The 14,928-nt window shown below is 38.3% G+C and overlaps 1 protein-coding gene across 1 annotated transcript; it reads right to left on the bottom strand.

Moving 5' to 3' along the window:
* Window positions 1–2,457: 2,457 nt before the first annotated feature.
* On the bottom strand, window positions 2,458–11,614 carry prr15la (proline rich 15 like a). The gene is made up of 2 exons (XM_085156040.1): window positions 10,994–11,614; window positions 2,458–5,459 (listed from the first exon to the last, which is right to left on the bottom strand). The coding sequence occupies exon 2, from the start codon at window positions 5,429–5,431 to the stop codon at window positions 5,081–5,083; it is 351 nt and encodes a 116-aa protein (XP_085012166.1). The 5' UTR covers window positions 5,432–5,459; window positions 10,994–11,614; the 3' UTR covers window positions 2,458–5,080.
* Between the last annotated feature and the right edge of the window lie 3,314 nt (window positions 11,615–14,928).

The raw sequence follows: 14,928 nt of genomic DNA, 5'->3' as shown, positions 1-14,928 counted from the left end.
CTGTACTGAGCTGGATCTAGAATAATCACATTTTGACCTAACCTCAAATTAATAAAAAACCATCTCACTGTTGACTGCGCAGCCTGAGGCGACTCCTTGCTCATCAGGAGTGTCAGGTCTTCCCTCCTTCCAGCAGATGGCACCGTTGGTCTTTACAGTATATGGACTTTCACCTTCTGCCTGCCTGATTCCTTTAGTCGTCATCAACACTTGTTTTAAACTCCTTGTAAACAAAACAGAGCATAGATATGAATGTGTTATTAAAAGACGAGAGAACTGACCTTCTTGGCTTTTTGTCTTTTTGTGTGGCCTTCACAAAATCTGAAACATTATACAAAGACAATGAATGATTTGTCTAATGTGGTGAGATTTTCAGGATTTTTACAGCTGTTCATACCTGCGCAAATACCTTGAGCCATTTTAAAAACTATTTCATATTTCATTGTGATTTTTTTTTTCTTAAGTGGTCTTCAGCTGTAGTTCTCAAGGCATTCTCAAAACTGTTTGCTTTTTCATTGGACATTGAGGTTTGTTTGCTAGTCCACTTAACACCAACCTATGAACTATTCAAGTATAAAAAAGACACCGAACCCAAATTTTCTCTGCATAAGAAATTGGCAAAGAACCAATTTTAAGTTGCATCATTAGGTACTTCTAAAAAAAAAAAAAAAAAAGACTTCCAAGTGACGTCTTCAGTCTCAGCTGACTGCAGGTTTCCCCAGTAAACAGTGTCTTTGAGAACCTTTGACCTCACAGCCCGTTGTTCATTCAGTTGACTAGTTTTAGTCATTCTGCAAGTAAATAACTTTATAAATAACTTTTATTACATTTATTTATTTGTTTACAATATTTACATGTTTATTATATATGTATTTAACTGCTATTACTACTATTTTGGAAAAAAAACTCAAAGTTGAAATTTTCAAATGTCTTTAAAATGTTAGGTAATTACCACAAAATAAGTGGAATGGCTGAAATAATGTGATTTAATATTATTTATGATCCTTCATAAATTGAGTCTGGAGGTGTAGACTCAAAACGGCGTGCAAACACCTGCAAGATTTCTCCTCTGCCTCTTGTGTACTACATATGTACATGCTTTCTAGCCATGTACATAAAACACAATTAGTCATAGCAGCAGTGTCCGTCTCTGCTGTATTGATGGCAGAGGGCACGAGTTTGTGGAAGCAGCTATGTATTTTTGGATTAGGATTGATATTAAGTTTGTGATAATGATTCAGTTTGTTGTTGAACGTAATTACACACCAATGTATTTTTGACTAAATTATTATTTTTACGTCCTTTAATTAAATAACCCTAAAAAGTGACAGTGCCTTTTTAAGGAAGGGAAATGTGCACAAAAGGCTGAGGTTTGCCTTATTACACATAATCTGGAATGAAAATCAGTGGGAACATCACAGAGTGATGAATCCAACTATGAATTTTTTGTTTAAAATTCTCTTTAACACACAGAGGTGAGGAGAGGGGAACAGCAGTGTCTACAAATGTAAAACAGATGTCTATAGACGCTCATGAGTGGGGATCGTGTCATAATTGATGGAATTATGAGCACAAATATTGATCCACTTGAAAACATCTGATTGCCTTTAAATTTCGGCATGATAATGAACCCAAACTTACTGTCAATGCAATGAAGGCATACCTGTGCTGAAAAAGACACAGTGGAACGCTATCAGTGACACACTGACCTCCCCAGAGTTCGGATCTCACCATCACTGAAGCAGCGTGGGATCGTCTTGGCAGTGAACAAAACAAAAAACAGACAGCAATCAAAGAAGAACTTCAGATGTCTTACAAGAACCCTGGAGAACTACTAACAGCAAGACCAAAGATTGTCTACGAGAGTTCAGGCTGTGCTGAGGAATAAAGACGGTCATGCTGCCTTTTCAAGCTGCATGCATGTTTGCTCATGTTTCAATAATCTGCTGCAAGCCTCACCAAATGATAAAGGAATGAGGTGCTGGTTAAGACTGGGAATAGAAAGAAAACAAAAAATCAACAACTTTGTATAATTTTAATATTTTCTACATTTAAATATCTGTAAAGACTTACTGTTATACCTGACCTCCTGTGTACATATTAAAGGTGTTTAAACTAAAAATGCCAAATTTACTCTTATAGACATGAAGCTTATGCATAAGGTCAATAAGGAAGCTCTGTATTCACTCATCTCTCTGCTCTCCCAGCTGTCCGACTGCTAGTCGAAACCTTTACATCACTTCCTACGTGCAAGACTCGATGCTTTATTGCTGTAGTCCAGTCGTCTTTCCTCCTTCTTCAAGTCAATCTGAATACTTTAAATTGCACGTCTCATTCTCTTGCCTTCAGTCTCTCTCATGTGTCCTTCAGCAGTGAAGGACCTTCCTTACATTCTTCTTCTTCTTCTTCTTCTTCTTCTGATTTTAAAATGCTGCCAAATTATAACACTGGGTTCATTATACTGCTGCAAAACCAAACATGCAAATGGTCCGTTTATTATGCCTTTAACCACTAGAGGGCATAATTTTATCAAACAATGTCACACTCTTTATGACGTTTCATTTTGTATAACTTTTTGGATAACTGTCGAGGACGATTCTGTAAAAATAAATAAATGAATAGTTGCACAGCTGATAGCACTACACACCACAAAAGCAAATCATTTGGGGGTTAAAAGTTGCAGTTTTTATTCATATAGCAATTATTTATATTACAAATGTATAATAGCAATGCCAAGTACCAAAATCAGTTGATTACAGTCGAATCAGTTGCAGAATTGAACTGAATAAAGAATTGAAGGATACCACCTTAATATCACACAAAGTTAAAACTAAACACTACTACTAAACAGACTAAAAGTTGATGTTTGCAGTGTAGATGCTGTAAAAGAAATGAGCACTTTTCTGAAACAAGCTTCTTAAGTCAATTGCAAGCTCCTTTTTATTCTATTCTTGTGGACACAACACCTTTCAGGGTTGCTGGCCTTTCTTGAAACAGAACAATAGAAAGAAGAAGAAGAAAAAAAGACCAGCAGGGCTCACCTGCACCTTATATGCCTTTAAACAGGCAAACGTTCTCATGAAAACCAACGATGAGCAGTGGCTGAACAGTGAAATTCTATTTTGAGTTAAACGATGGCGCCCTCTAGTGGGCGATTCTAGGAAAAGCGTGTTTCTCCAGCTAAAATGAGAAGGCAATACTTGAGTCAGAGTTGGATGTGTTCCTCTGTTGGATAACAAATGAGATGAAATGAATGTATGGGTGTCAGTGAGCACCTCAGTAATGTCTGTTCAGCATGTTCAATGTTCTTACTCCAGGTTTGCTGGTTTAGTAAAATACATGAAGAAACGTGATTTAAACTGGAATTATTTAGACACACCTGCTTAATGAGCTTTATCAACACACCCCCTCCCCCCAAAGGAAAAAAAACAAACCTATATTGCTTAACAGATAAATGTCTATAGATCTACAAAGGAAAAAGAAAAACATGAAACAAGCATTCTTTACTGCTACACATTGGACAAAAATCAGGACATATTCAAATTCATTGCAAGGACAAAACTGCCTCGTGGTGTCCAGTGTCCAGAAAGTTGTCAGACAGTCACATTTCATCTCAATTCTAGAACATTCATACATGTGTATCACACCTGAAATGTCCCGATGAGTTTGGAGAATTGGTCGAGAGCGAAGCTCAACATGCTAGCTATTCACCACAACTTATCGCACCAATGACATTTAAATTTTCCTTCTGTTTCCTCGCTACTCGGCTGCATCTTCTCCCTCAGTGTTAGATCTGGGAAAGAGTACGCTGGTTTCACTTAAAGAGCTTTATGAAAAGGGTAAACAATTTAAGTGAAAAAGCTTCCTAAATTGTTACTAATTACTAGTTAACCCCCCATAATTTACAAGTTCCTGCATTTCACTTTTATAGACATTAACATCAGTGACTTCTAACATCTGGCTTCAAACCTCTGGTTGATATGGTCAGTTGTGGAAATTCAGAGGTGAACGTTCCCCAACATTTAACTCAGTGTGAAGAGTCGGAAGACTGTGGGGTCATTTCTTTTTAAAGAAACCATGGTGGATTTCAGTCCTGTAGCCACTAACTTTACTGGTTCCATTGTTTGACCCAGTAGTTCTGTTGTGCTTTAATGGTGCCAAATTTTGATTCTAGTAGAATTTGTTTTGTTTTATGTCAATAAAACCACACAAACAAACAAAAAGTAGCTAATTTTGTTTGAAAAACAGAAACAAAACAATGTGGTTCCACATTTCTATTGGAAAGAAGTAATATCCACATATTGTTTTAGTTTGTATTGTTGGTCACTGTATGAAATCTGAAATATCAGCTGATAAACTATAACGTGAAGAGAAAAAGAAATTCTTTAAAGCCAGTCTGGGAATTCTTATTTGAACCAGTCATTTGATGAAGTGTTTCTTTGTGCCCATTATTATAGTGCAAAAGTTCAACTATAATTAAATGCATTCAATGCAACACATGAAGGAAAAAAGAAAGGAGAAAACTTTTCATGGATATTTGATCACCAGGACCTGAAATGATATTAATTTGAAAAACTATTTATTGCACTACTAGTATCACCACTCAGTGGGTCTGGTTTGTTAAAGCATTGAACTAAATATGCTAAATGACACATTTACGCTGTCATAGTTCGTGTTCTATCCAGTTTCTGCTTGGAGCCTGAGTTAAAGACACATTGCTGTGTAGATACAGTCATGTGTGTGTCTGAGCTGAACTGTAGTCCAGGTGATCCAGTGGTGTTTATAAGGTGATGAGGCAGGGTTTCGACTAAAAACAGAGACTAGACTAATCGACTAAACAGTTGTTCAAATCCCTGCAACCACTTTTTGTCCTACTATCAGCAGCATGTGTTTGACCAAAGCTGAAAACAGACTGAAAGTGCCTCAAGATTCAGATCTACCAGAGATCCTTGGCTGGATTTTGTGTTGTTTTCCTTTCCTTCTTGTTGACTGATTGGACCGTTTGAACAGGGTATGTATTTTTTTCTCTCATAAATGCATCTGCGTTAGTCTTTACATGTTTGTGAATCTTCATCCGTGTTCACTTCTCAGCCTTCTGGTTCTCATCCCTGGCAGGGCCACTCCCAGGAAACATCTCTGGGTTTTCCGCCAGTGTGGCTCTCACTCTTTTCTTCTCCTTAAACCTCCCAGAGTGTGACACTTTGACGTGACGCCCCTTACTGGCTGTCGTCTTGTCCACGATCTTCCCCAGTCGGGCTTCCAGCTGGGCATCTCCTGCTTGGGCAGCAGCTCCTGAGGCTGCACTTGAACGATGCTGACTGCTGGGTGAGTTGGACACAGACTCTGGAGGGATTTCATACAAAACCTTTGGTTGGGATTTTTTTCTCCTCATAAAAGTGAGTTTCCACCAGCCTGTCGATGACTCTGCCATGATGAATAAAATGTAGGGTGGAATAAACCTTAAGAGAAGAAAAAAATGAATTAGAATGGCTATAAGAAAACTAGAGACTCAATAATTTGTTATAAATAATTGTATTTAATAAGAATAATGTGCAGATGGGTAATAATTTCTGTTTATATGTGTGTGTCTGTGTATCTAAACACTTTCTGCCCATGGCATTGTTAATATTTCAGTGTAATCCAATAGTTTCCACATTTCGTGGATATGGACATACTCATATTACTATATGCGCGTGTGCCTGCATGTCTGTGTAAAAAAAGCTGAATAGGAAGGCAAACATATAGGAAGTCATTGTGATTAATCCCCAGTGGGTGTGTGTGGGGTGTGTGCATGTCTGATGTCAGATGATATGTTACAGCTTTATCGTGTTCCTGGCTGTTTGTTCCGTGTGATTTTTGGAGTCATAATGAGCTGACAATCGTGACATGTGCGCTGTAAACTTCATACATACAGTGTGATTAATCCATGAATCGTGGCACTAGTAGATTAAACAGTAACAATCACAATAATATTAATAATAACAATAATAACAATAAACACAGTGCAGGTCTATAGTAAATCTTACTATACTTTACTGTTAGTAAGTAACCATTCTGGCCCAGGTTGAAATATCTGCCTATAATAATGACTGAATGGATTTGCTGTTAAAGTTACAATAGATATACTTAAAGATGGGAATTGAGAACCAGTTCTTATAGAGCTTTGGTTCCCAGCAGTTCAGTTCCTTGGAATTGTTATCAGATCTACTTGCACTTTGCGCTGCAATCAGCTGATATCAGTTCAGTCTCTCAGTCTACAGAGTGGATTTGGACATTACTTTTCTTTTTATTGCACAGAAGCACGAGTTACAGGGTGATCTGTCCATAACAGAAAACTCTGGCTCTTTGCCACCCACAAAAGCTTTTTGCTTTTGAGGCTGTAGCTCAGGTGGCAGAGCAGGTCAGCCACCAATCAGAAGGTTGGTGGTTCGATCCCAGGCTGCCTCCATGTTTGCCTACTGTTGGCGCCAGTGTCCGGCAGCCTCGCCTCTGTCAGTGCGCCCCAGGGCAGCTGTGGCTACAATGTAGCTTGCCGTCGCCAGTGTGTGAATGTGTGTGTGGATGACTGAATGTAGTGCGAAGCGCTTTGGGGTCCTTAGGGACTAAGTGCTATACAAATGCAGGCCATTTACCATTTTGCAAAGATCTGCACCAGACAGCATGCTAACGCTAAGCTAGCCAAGAACCCAGAGTGATATTAAAAGCTGAGTGACCAACCCCAGCCTAGCAGCCATGCACTGGACTTCAACAGCTAACAAACTGATAACCAGTCAGGTAGCAGCCTCCATTTCTATCTGTTCAAGTTTCTGCAGTAGAATCACTGGAAGTCTCAGTGGGCTTGTTTTCATCTGTGTTTTGTGTCGTCCACATTGTGTTAATACCCAAATACTAAGATCATATGTGCGTCCTCATTAGGGAAGAAATAACCCCAACACTGATCCCAGTAAACCTCCAACATGCACGAACATTTTTATAACGTATCTATGTATCTGATAGTTGTTTGATAGATGTTACCTCCACTAACTGTACTCGCTGAGGTGAACCCCTTGACCACTTGTGTGTTTTTAGTGCAATAATGCCTATATGAGCCCGTGTGTTGCACCCATACAGTTTATTAATGTATCTTTTTAACTAAACTTGGTTGAAAATATGGTCACTTCATATTTCAAAAAGCAAACTAACAAGTTAATTTAATTACTGTACATTATTGGGTAATACAGTAATATAATGCATTACTGTATAACAATTGTGTTGTTAGCTGCATTACAAAGCTTTTCAATTCTCTGCATGATGACGGGTTTAACAAAAAACACAACAAGAGCTCTCTATTAGCATCTACATAGATAACATGCTAACAGAAAGCTAACAGAAAGCTAACAGAAAGCTAGTCAGGAGCTCAGAGGGATGACAAAGCTAAGTGACCCTAGGCGAGCAGGATAGCCAGCTCTCAATGCTTTAAAAGATTCTTCTTCCTTTGTGTGTGTGTGTGTGTGTGTGTAAAAAAACTGTGTGACAGCAAGCTTGTTGCATTGTCGTCTCTATTTCTACCTCATGTTTTCACAGTATAGTTGCAGTTGCAGTCACTTTGGTTGGTTTGCAGCTTGCTTTGCATTGTCAGCTTTGTGTTTATACTTAATAACTAGATGGAGGAATTGAACTTGCTGTGAAGTTTGACCATCCTGCTGTGAAGCTAACAGTGCTGCCCTGCAATAAACCTGACATGGCATTTTCTTATCGTTTAATCTTGACTGTTATACCTGCTGAATATTAGCACGCTAATATTCTCATGTGTAACTTTAGACAGAGAGAAGCTAACTCCTTCCCATGGCACTCAGTGTTTATACAAAGCTAAGCTAATTTTCTTTTATCTGTGACTTTATTCTGTGTTTTGCATACAGATTTGAGATTGGTACAGATTATTTATCCAATTCTCAGCAAAGCAAGAAATAAATCCAAACTATTCTTTGGCTGCAGTAGACTCTGATTAAAACTATGCAACAATATGTGTACAGTACAGGCCATATAGTGTTAAAGTCTCCTACATGATCAAATAGTACCAGTGAGCATAATGATGGGCGTACTGGGCGGGGCAAAAAATACTATTAAATTTAATATAGGTAAAAGGGGAAAAACAGGAAATCACCCAGCTTCATTCACATTGAGGCCCCTTTTAAAAAAATAATGTTCTATTATTTCGGCTTTAAAATGACCTATCAACTAAAGATCACATAACTCTCCCAGCTGGCATGCAAACTGGCTGCAGGCCAGCTCCTGATCGCCTTGTGGCCCCAGGCAAGTTTTTCTCTCAGCTGAGCAAATAGAAACTGACCACATTGTTTTATTTTGTTCTGTTTCTTTTCTCCTCGCTCACACACATGCCCTCTCTCTGTTTCAGGAGCATATGATACGCTCAGCTAACTGACTGTTGTGGAGCTTCTTTTGTCTCTTTTGATGTCGGTTCTATTCAGCTTTGAAGTGATAGCGAGCATCGACGTCTGAACCACCATCTTTGAACACCTTTTAACTGCGGCAGCCAATTTCCTGCTTGTTGTTTAAATTTAAATCTGCGATCTCTTTTTTTTTGTCGGCTCAAACACGTATTTATCACACAAATCCTAGATGCGTCCTCACAACAGGTAGCTCAGAATTTAGATTAATCTACTCATCAGGATAAATTGCAATTGCAAATTGCAACCCCGGGACAAAAAAAAAAAAAAAAAAAAAGGAAAAAAAAGAGCAAATGCAAAACTTGGTTATTAGTATAAATATAAAATGAAGCAGATTAATTTAAAATATATAAGAAATACTATGTACAGTAATAAAGTCAGAGGTGATCCTCTGACTTTTGCTCTAGTGTGATCATCAGATCACATCCCTAATTATTCACATATTTTAAAACTGTCATCTGTAATTTATGCTAAATAACAAATACTGAGATGCTGAAAGAGGATGGTAAGCGTGGTAATGGTAAATTCAAGGCTTTTCCTTTTATCTGCATCTGTGGCAATTCTAGAGTCTGTTGGGGCCCTAGGCAAAAAGTAACAGGGGCCCCTCCAAGAATTTATCACCATTGTCTGATGAATGCTGGTCAGAGGCCAGCATTGGTTGTTTGATAATCATCGTGTCACAGCCTGCAGTGGTGGACACACTGAGAGGTTTAGTTTTGTTAAATCAGTCAGGTGGGCCCTGATCAGGTCTCTCCAACTGTAAGCTTCACACAGCCACTGCTGCAGTTTAAGGTTTGACCGCCTGCTTATTTTCAAGCAGCACCTCTGTCTGTAAGGAATAACTGGCTGAAGAAATCTTGACCTGAAAATCCACTGGTCCTGAAAAAATGGGGGTAATTTAGCAAACTAGCTGATGAGATTAGTGGACTGATGTCATAGATGCACATTGTTAACCAATAAATGTTGCTGACTAAGATAATGGTGGCCAAAGTCCAACTTGAGGCCTTAAAACAGGAGTCCAAAGACCCGTGGTTGTGAGGATTCATGCATTTAAAAGCAACTTCGTGGCACCAAATGGTCAAAGTCCACAGACAGTTCATCTAGAAGGGATCGTCTGCCAAGCTCAATGCTGTGAGTTTCAAATTGAAAGAAAAGGAAAATTAAGATTGAATGGGTTCTTCTTTTACTGATGCTCCACAACGCTCTATTCAGTTTGGCTTGGTGTCTGTTGTGTTGTAGGAAGAGCAACTGTCCTGTTAAATAACAAAATCATACATTTTTGAACAGATTGGATCACTACTGTCACTGCAGATATGATGGTGCTCTGGGTGTAGTCTCTGCATTAATAGCCATAATGTTTACGATATGTGAGTGTGTGTGCGAGAGAGTATTGTACCTGGCAGGTACTAGACCAGAGTAGTGCTGTCAGATGATCACACAAAGCAGACATTAAAATGCATGTGCTTACAGCCACACTGTAGTGTAACAGCTCTAAGGAGCACATCTCTACAATCCAAGAACGCAAATGTTTTGTACAATCAATGAGCAGATTTATAGATGCACATATGTTATATATGTCCAGTAAATGTTGGCAAATTCAATGACAACTTTATGTGTGTGGATGAAACTGATAGTCAGCCTGAAAGGCAGACGTACCTAAGAAACCAAAAACCCACAGATCACTGATGAATGTAACGCTTTTTTTAATGTATTGAATTAATCCAACTGGAACTTTTAATAGTCAAAGATTGAATGCAGGGTGAGAAAATGTCAGAAGCTCAGAAACATTTCCTGATTAATGCATAAAGGCTTACTAACAAAAAACAATGTTCCTGCAATTATCAGTGTTAAATAGCTTTGGGATAGCAGGGGGAAAACGAATGTGTGGTCTGAGCTCACACTCGTCTGCCAGTGGAAAACCTACAATGCCAACGTTTTCTCACATCGTTTGTGGGTTGTTTGTGTAAAAGTTAAGTCAAAACGTATTTTGGCAGTGTTGAGAAAAATGACAATATTTGATCATCAAGTGAGAATCTGATACCGATGCATTAACAATGTAGCCAAAGTAGCAGAAAATAAATAAAAGCAGTGTTTCAGCAGTGACTCTGCTCACTCACATTTTAACATGTCTACTGATGCAGAAAGGAAAGAAGTAGTTTATTAAGATGCAGCTACTTAAAAGTAAAGTAAAAAGTAAAAATAATTTAATAATTTTAATCTAATCAAATGTACTGACCAGACCTTGCTTGGAATTCGATGAAAAATATAAAAAAATATTTGAAGAAAATTTTTTTTCTACTTCTTTTTTGTTTTCTAATCTTTATCCTGTTTGTCAAACATTAACTACTGTAATGACGTTTGATAAAATGTTTTACTTTAACAACGCAAGGACTTTAGAGCTGCTAACACCCACATGACAAATGGCCACTTCTATTTTTTAAGTCTTCAGAAGGCAACGCGTACATGGCAACAACGCGCTGCAGCTGTCATTTTTTCAAATCTCAGTTTAGATATTTTATTAAAGGCAGAGATGATTCTGGACTCACCTGCTGTAGTTGTGTTTAGCAAGTTTCCCAATCACTTTCCAGCCTCTTTACTCCAGAATTTAGGCTCCCAGGCACAAAAGTTCAGCGTTCACTGTCCTGCTGACCTTTGTTTCACCGCTCTCTCAGACAGAAAGTGGGTCTGAGTTTACAAGGCCCAAGTTAATGATAAGCTGTCTTGGCAATCTGGCAGAAACATGGAATTTAATGCTTCACTTGACAGTTTTCAATCCTCGTTTCTTCATACAAGAGTGTCCGCAATCCATTTTGTTCCCGCACAACTACCCTAAGAAAGATTACACCTGCATCAGGAGGCCGTGTGGTTAAATGAGGACGTCTGACATCATCCACCCCGCTGAAGGTCTCTCTAAAAGGCTCCAACTCACAGACGACACAAGAACGAGAGCTAACTCACTCGTTCGGTCGTGTCTTTGTGTTCATCTGTGTATTTCCTCCTTTTTTTCTGTTCACTGCTCTGTCTGTCTCTTCTCAGGTGGTGCATTACAGGTGCTGCAGTTGGCCCCTCCCACTGACACACACAGACTGCACTGTGTGTGTACAATATTAACCACATTTCACTTCCTGACCTTAAACTAACCTTCACTTTATCTCAGCCTGCATCTTTCTCTTCAGGTTTCATAGAAAACTTTAAAACTGCCAAAGTTTGTCAGCAAATAATGATCCAAATTTACTGATAACTTTCATGCAAAACATATATTTTGATTACCGTAGTCTAGCAATCAGTGCAATTATTATTTATTAACAATAATACCTATAATGTCAAACTGAAAGCTAGACTGACTCAAACATAACAAAGACTCATACTGAACCCTTGTTTCTCACAACATATGCAGAAGTCATAGTAGCTTTGGATCCCTGTAGTTAGTACTTGGTTGCTATAATGTTTAGTTTGTTGAGCTGTTCCTAGACAGCTGATAGTTTTATTTAGATGGTCAGTAGGAGCTGCTGTTAAGTGAGTTCCCAAGGTAGTGGTTCATTGTAGTATTTACTCCTTCACACTAGCTTTGAGCCAATGGACATTCTGACATAATGTGACAGACCAATGCTACATTATATTTCTGTAATCAACCAGATGACAGTATTTTGTAACCTGTACTTTGAGCAAAATCTAAGATATTGTAGACGCCTCTGCATGGTTGTCATATCTGTACACATAATCAGTGTCTGTATCAGATACTTACATGTTAATTATCAACATTTCCTTATTACTCTGACTGGAAATGTGATCATTCTGTGCAAGTTTAATGTTATCTTTATTTCACACAAACTGATACCGTTTTTTTTAAAATGCAGAATTATGAGCAAATAAATCTCAAAGCCAGACCTCTGTCTCGCATTTATGACTTGGTTTCTTCAAGATAATGCATTCACATTCTTTCTCCAGCGAGGTGTTTACTGCCTAGACTAAAGTTCAGTGTGTAGTTTGGAACTGTGCCTTTTACAACCCTGATGAAGCTGAAGCATCCCCTGAGGATTAATAATGAAGTAAATGAAAATGAAAAGAAAGACGAGGAACTTGGAAATCACTCGATGTCACAAGTGTGCAGATAGTTGTCCTTGAAACGCTTGCAATTCTCCCTCAATGTTGGATGGAGAAGAATGCAGTGCAAAACTAAAAGAAGATAAGATAAGATAAAATAAAACTTTATTAATCCCTCGGGTGGGTTCCTCTGGGAAATTTGGTTTCCAAAAAAGCACAGCACCGACAGAAGTTACAAAGTTACAGAATATTATATATATATACATACATATATATAAATACAAAGACATATATAGATAAAGTATACAAAGGGGATAAATAGAATAAATAGGAATAAATAAAAAAAAAATACAAGTGAATTGCACATTTCAAGAAAATATATGACAGCCGCTTCTTTTGATTTTGGTGCAGTAGTTTTGGAGCCAGTATGCTCACTATTCTCAGTGAGCCCCTCAAGTATTTCCCAGGAGGACTGTGGAGGCCACAGAGTCAAAAGACAGAGTACTACACATAAAAGACACAGGTGCTCTCCTAAAGGCTTTTGATTATCTCCAAAGACAGAAGCAAGGGTAGGGTTATGGTAAGTATCATCACCTATACTGAAACATAAAGCCAGAATTAACCTGGCAACAACTCCAATCCGGCCCACTGGATGGTTTTTGGAAATGAGAAGGAAGGAATAAATTTTGGACTTTCTACTATAGAAATGTATGTTTCTTAAAAGGTGATCTAAAGTAAAAACAAAACAAAAAAAGGACCAAATTAACAAAAGCTTTCTGTTTTACAATTACAGCACAGTCTGAGGAATGAGAACCAGAACCTTTTCTGTAATTTTATAAATTAAATTCTAACAATTTAAGCCAAAAGAGTTACACTGAAAGATTTATTTTATTTTACGACAAGCAACATTTCTTTATCATTTAAAAACAAAACAAAACTGAGACGTAATGTTGAAATTGCGCTTCTTTTTCTTATATAGTGAGGATTTAGTTAAACTTCTGTACAACGATAGAAAGGAGAGTTTCACTGGTCTGCACTGGTCTGCTCCACTTAAGATCAAACTGGGCTGTATGCGTTTACCTCTGAACACAGGTCAGGTCACTGGCAAACCACGTAGGGGTAATGTTATGGTTAGATTGCACTTTAGCCACATAATAAACAAGCATATTATCAGAAACTGGAAGATGTTACCTTTCAAGTTAAATCTTTTACATGCATCTTGGCCTAATAGTTATTTTTTTAAATAAAGGTACCTGTGTAGAGCGGTTCGCCTGTCAGCTGGTGAATTTTAAGATGTCAGAAAGCTGAAGTCATCATAATGTTCAGTGGGTAACAATGGAGCAACTGAACGTAGTATTTTGTGCTCAATCTTCAGGAAACAAATGTTGGGGAAAGAAAGTGAACTTGCTAACAACAGAAGAAATGTTTACGTGGTTATCTTTCATAGTCATTGAAAGTGCATATTTCTTTGTTGACTAGTTCAGTACATGAAAAAATCTACACAGTTAACACAAGTTTTTTTGTTGTTACCTCCTACTCTAGGACTTTTCTTTGTTTTACTTGTTTGAGACTTTATGGAAGTAGAATATAGTCACACGCACACTTGTCTCTATTGGACATGTAGCTGTTGAACATGGTGACAGAAAACTGTATCTTCTCTGTCAGCACTGACTCATGCAAATCCAGAACAATAGCAGCCCTGTGAGCCTAATCAGCATGTCCTAATCTCTTTATCCAGGCTGGTGGTATAGTTAACAGTAGACGCATCGATATTAAAAAAATAGTGATACGTACATGTTAAAACACCTGTTATAATGCAGCCTTTAGCAGAAGGTAAGTATTCTCTAAATGCATTTTAGAATAGGTCACATGGTGGAAACTAAAGCTGTCAGATCTTTATTAAACTAAAGCAGATTTTCTCTGACATGCTGGCACATTAAGATTAAACAGCTTTAATGAAGCATGGCTGACCTTCTTTTCTGACTTTATTATTGTTATAAAAATGTGGCGCTGCTTTTTAAGTTAGCTGTATATAATAAAAATCATCCCAGAACACATGCGGCATGTTCTAGATATGCAATAAGGATGTGCAATTTATTCATAGGTGACAGAATATAACTCTATATTTATATAGAGTTATATTTGGGGGCGATTGTGGCTCAAGAGTTGGGCGTTTGTCTTGTAATCGGAAGGTTGCCGGTTCGAGCCCCGGCTTGGACAGTCTCAGTCGTTGTGTCCTTGGGCAAGACACTTCACCCGTTGCCTACTGGTGGTGGTCAGAGGGCCCGGTGGAGCCAGTGTCCAGCAGCCTCGCCTCTGTCAGTGCACCCCAGGGCGGCTGTGGCTACAATGTAGCTGCCATCACCTGTGTGTGTGAATGGGTGGATGACTGGATGTGTAAAGTGCTTTGGGGTCCTTAGGGACTAGTAAAGCGCTA

The sequence above is a fragment of the Neolamprologus multifasciatus genome, chromosome 4 (genome assembly GCF_963576455.1).
Source record: "Neolamprologus multifasciatus chromosome 4, fNeoMul1.2, whole genome shotgun sequence".
NCBI classification, from domain to species: domain Eukaryota; kingdom Metazoa; phylum Chordata; class Actinopteri; order Cichliformes; family Cichlidae; genus Neolamprologus; species Neolamprologus multifasciatus.
The sequence above is the reverse complement of the archived record's forward strand: the minus strand, read 5'-3'. Positions and strand labels throughout refer to the sequence as shown.

What these genes read in the sequence shown, in the direction of transcription:
- prr15la (XM_085156040.1), bottom strand. Translation starts at nt 5,431, where the DNA reads ATGGCAGAGTCATCGACAGGCTGGTGGAAACTCACTTTTATGAGGAGA.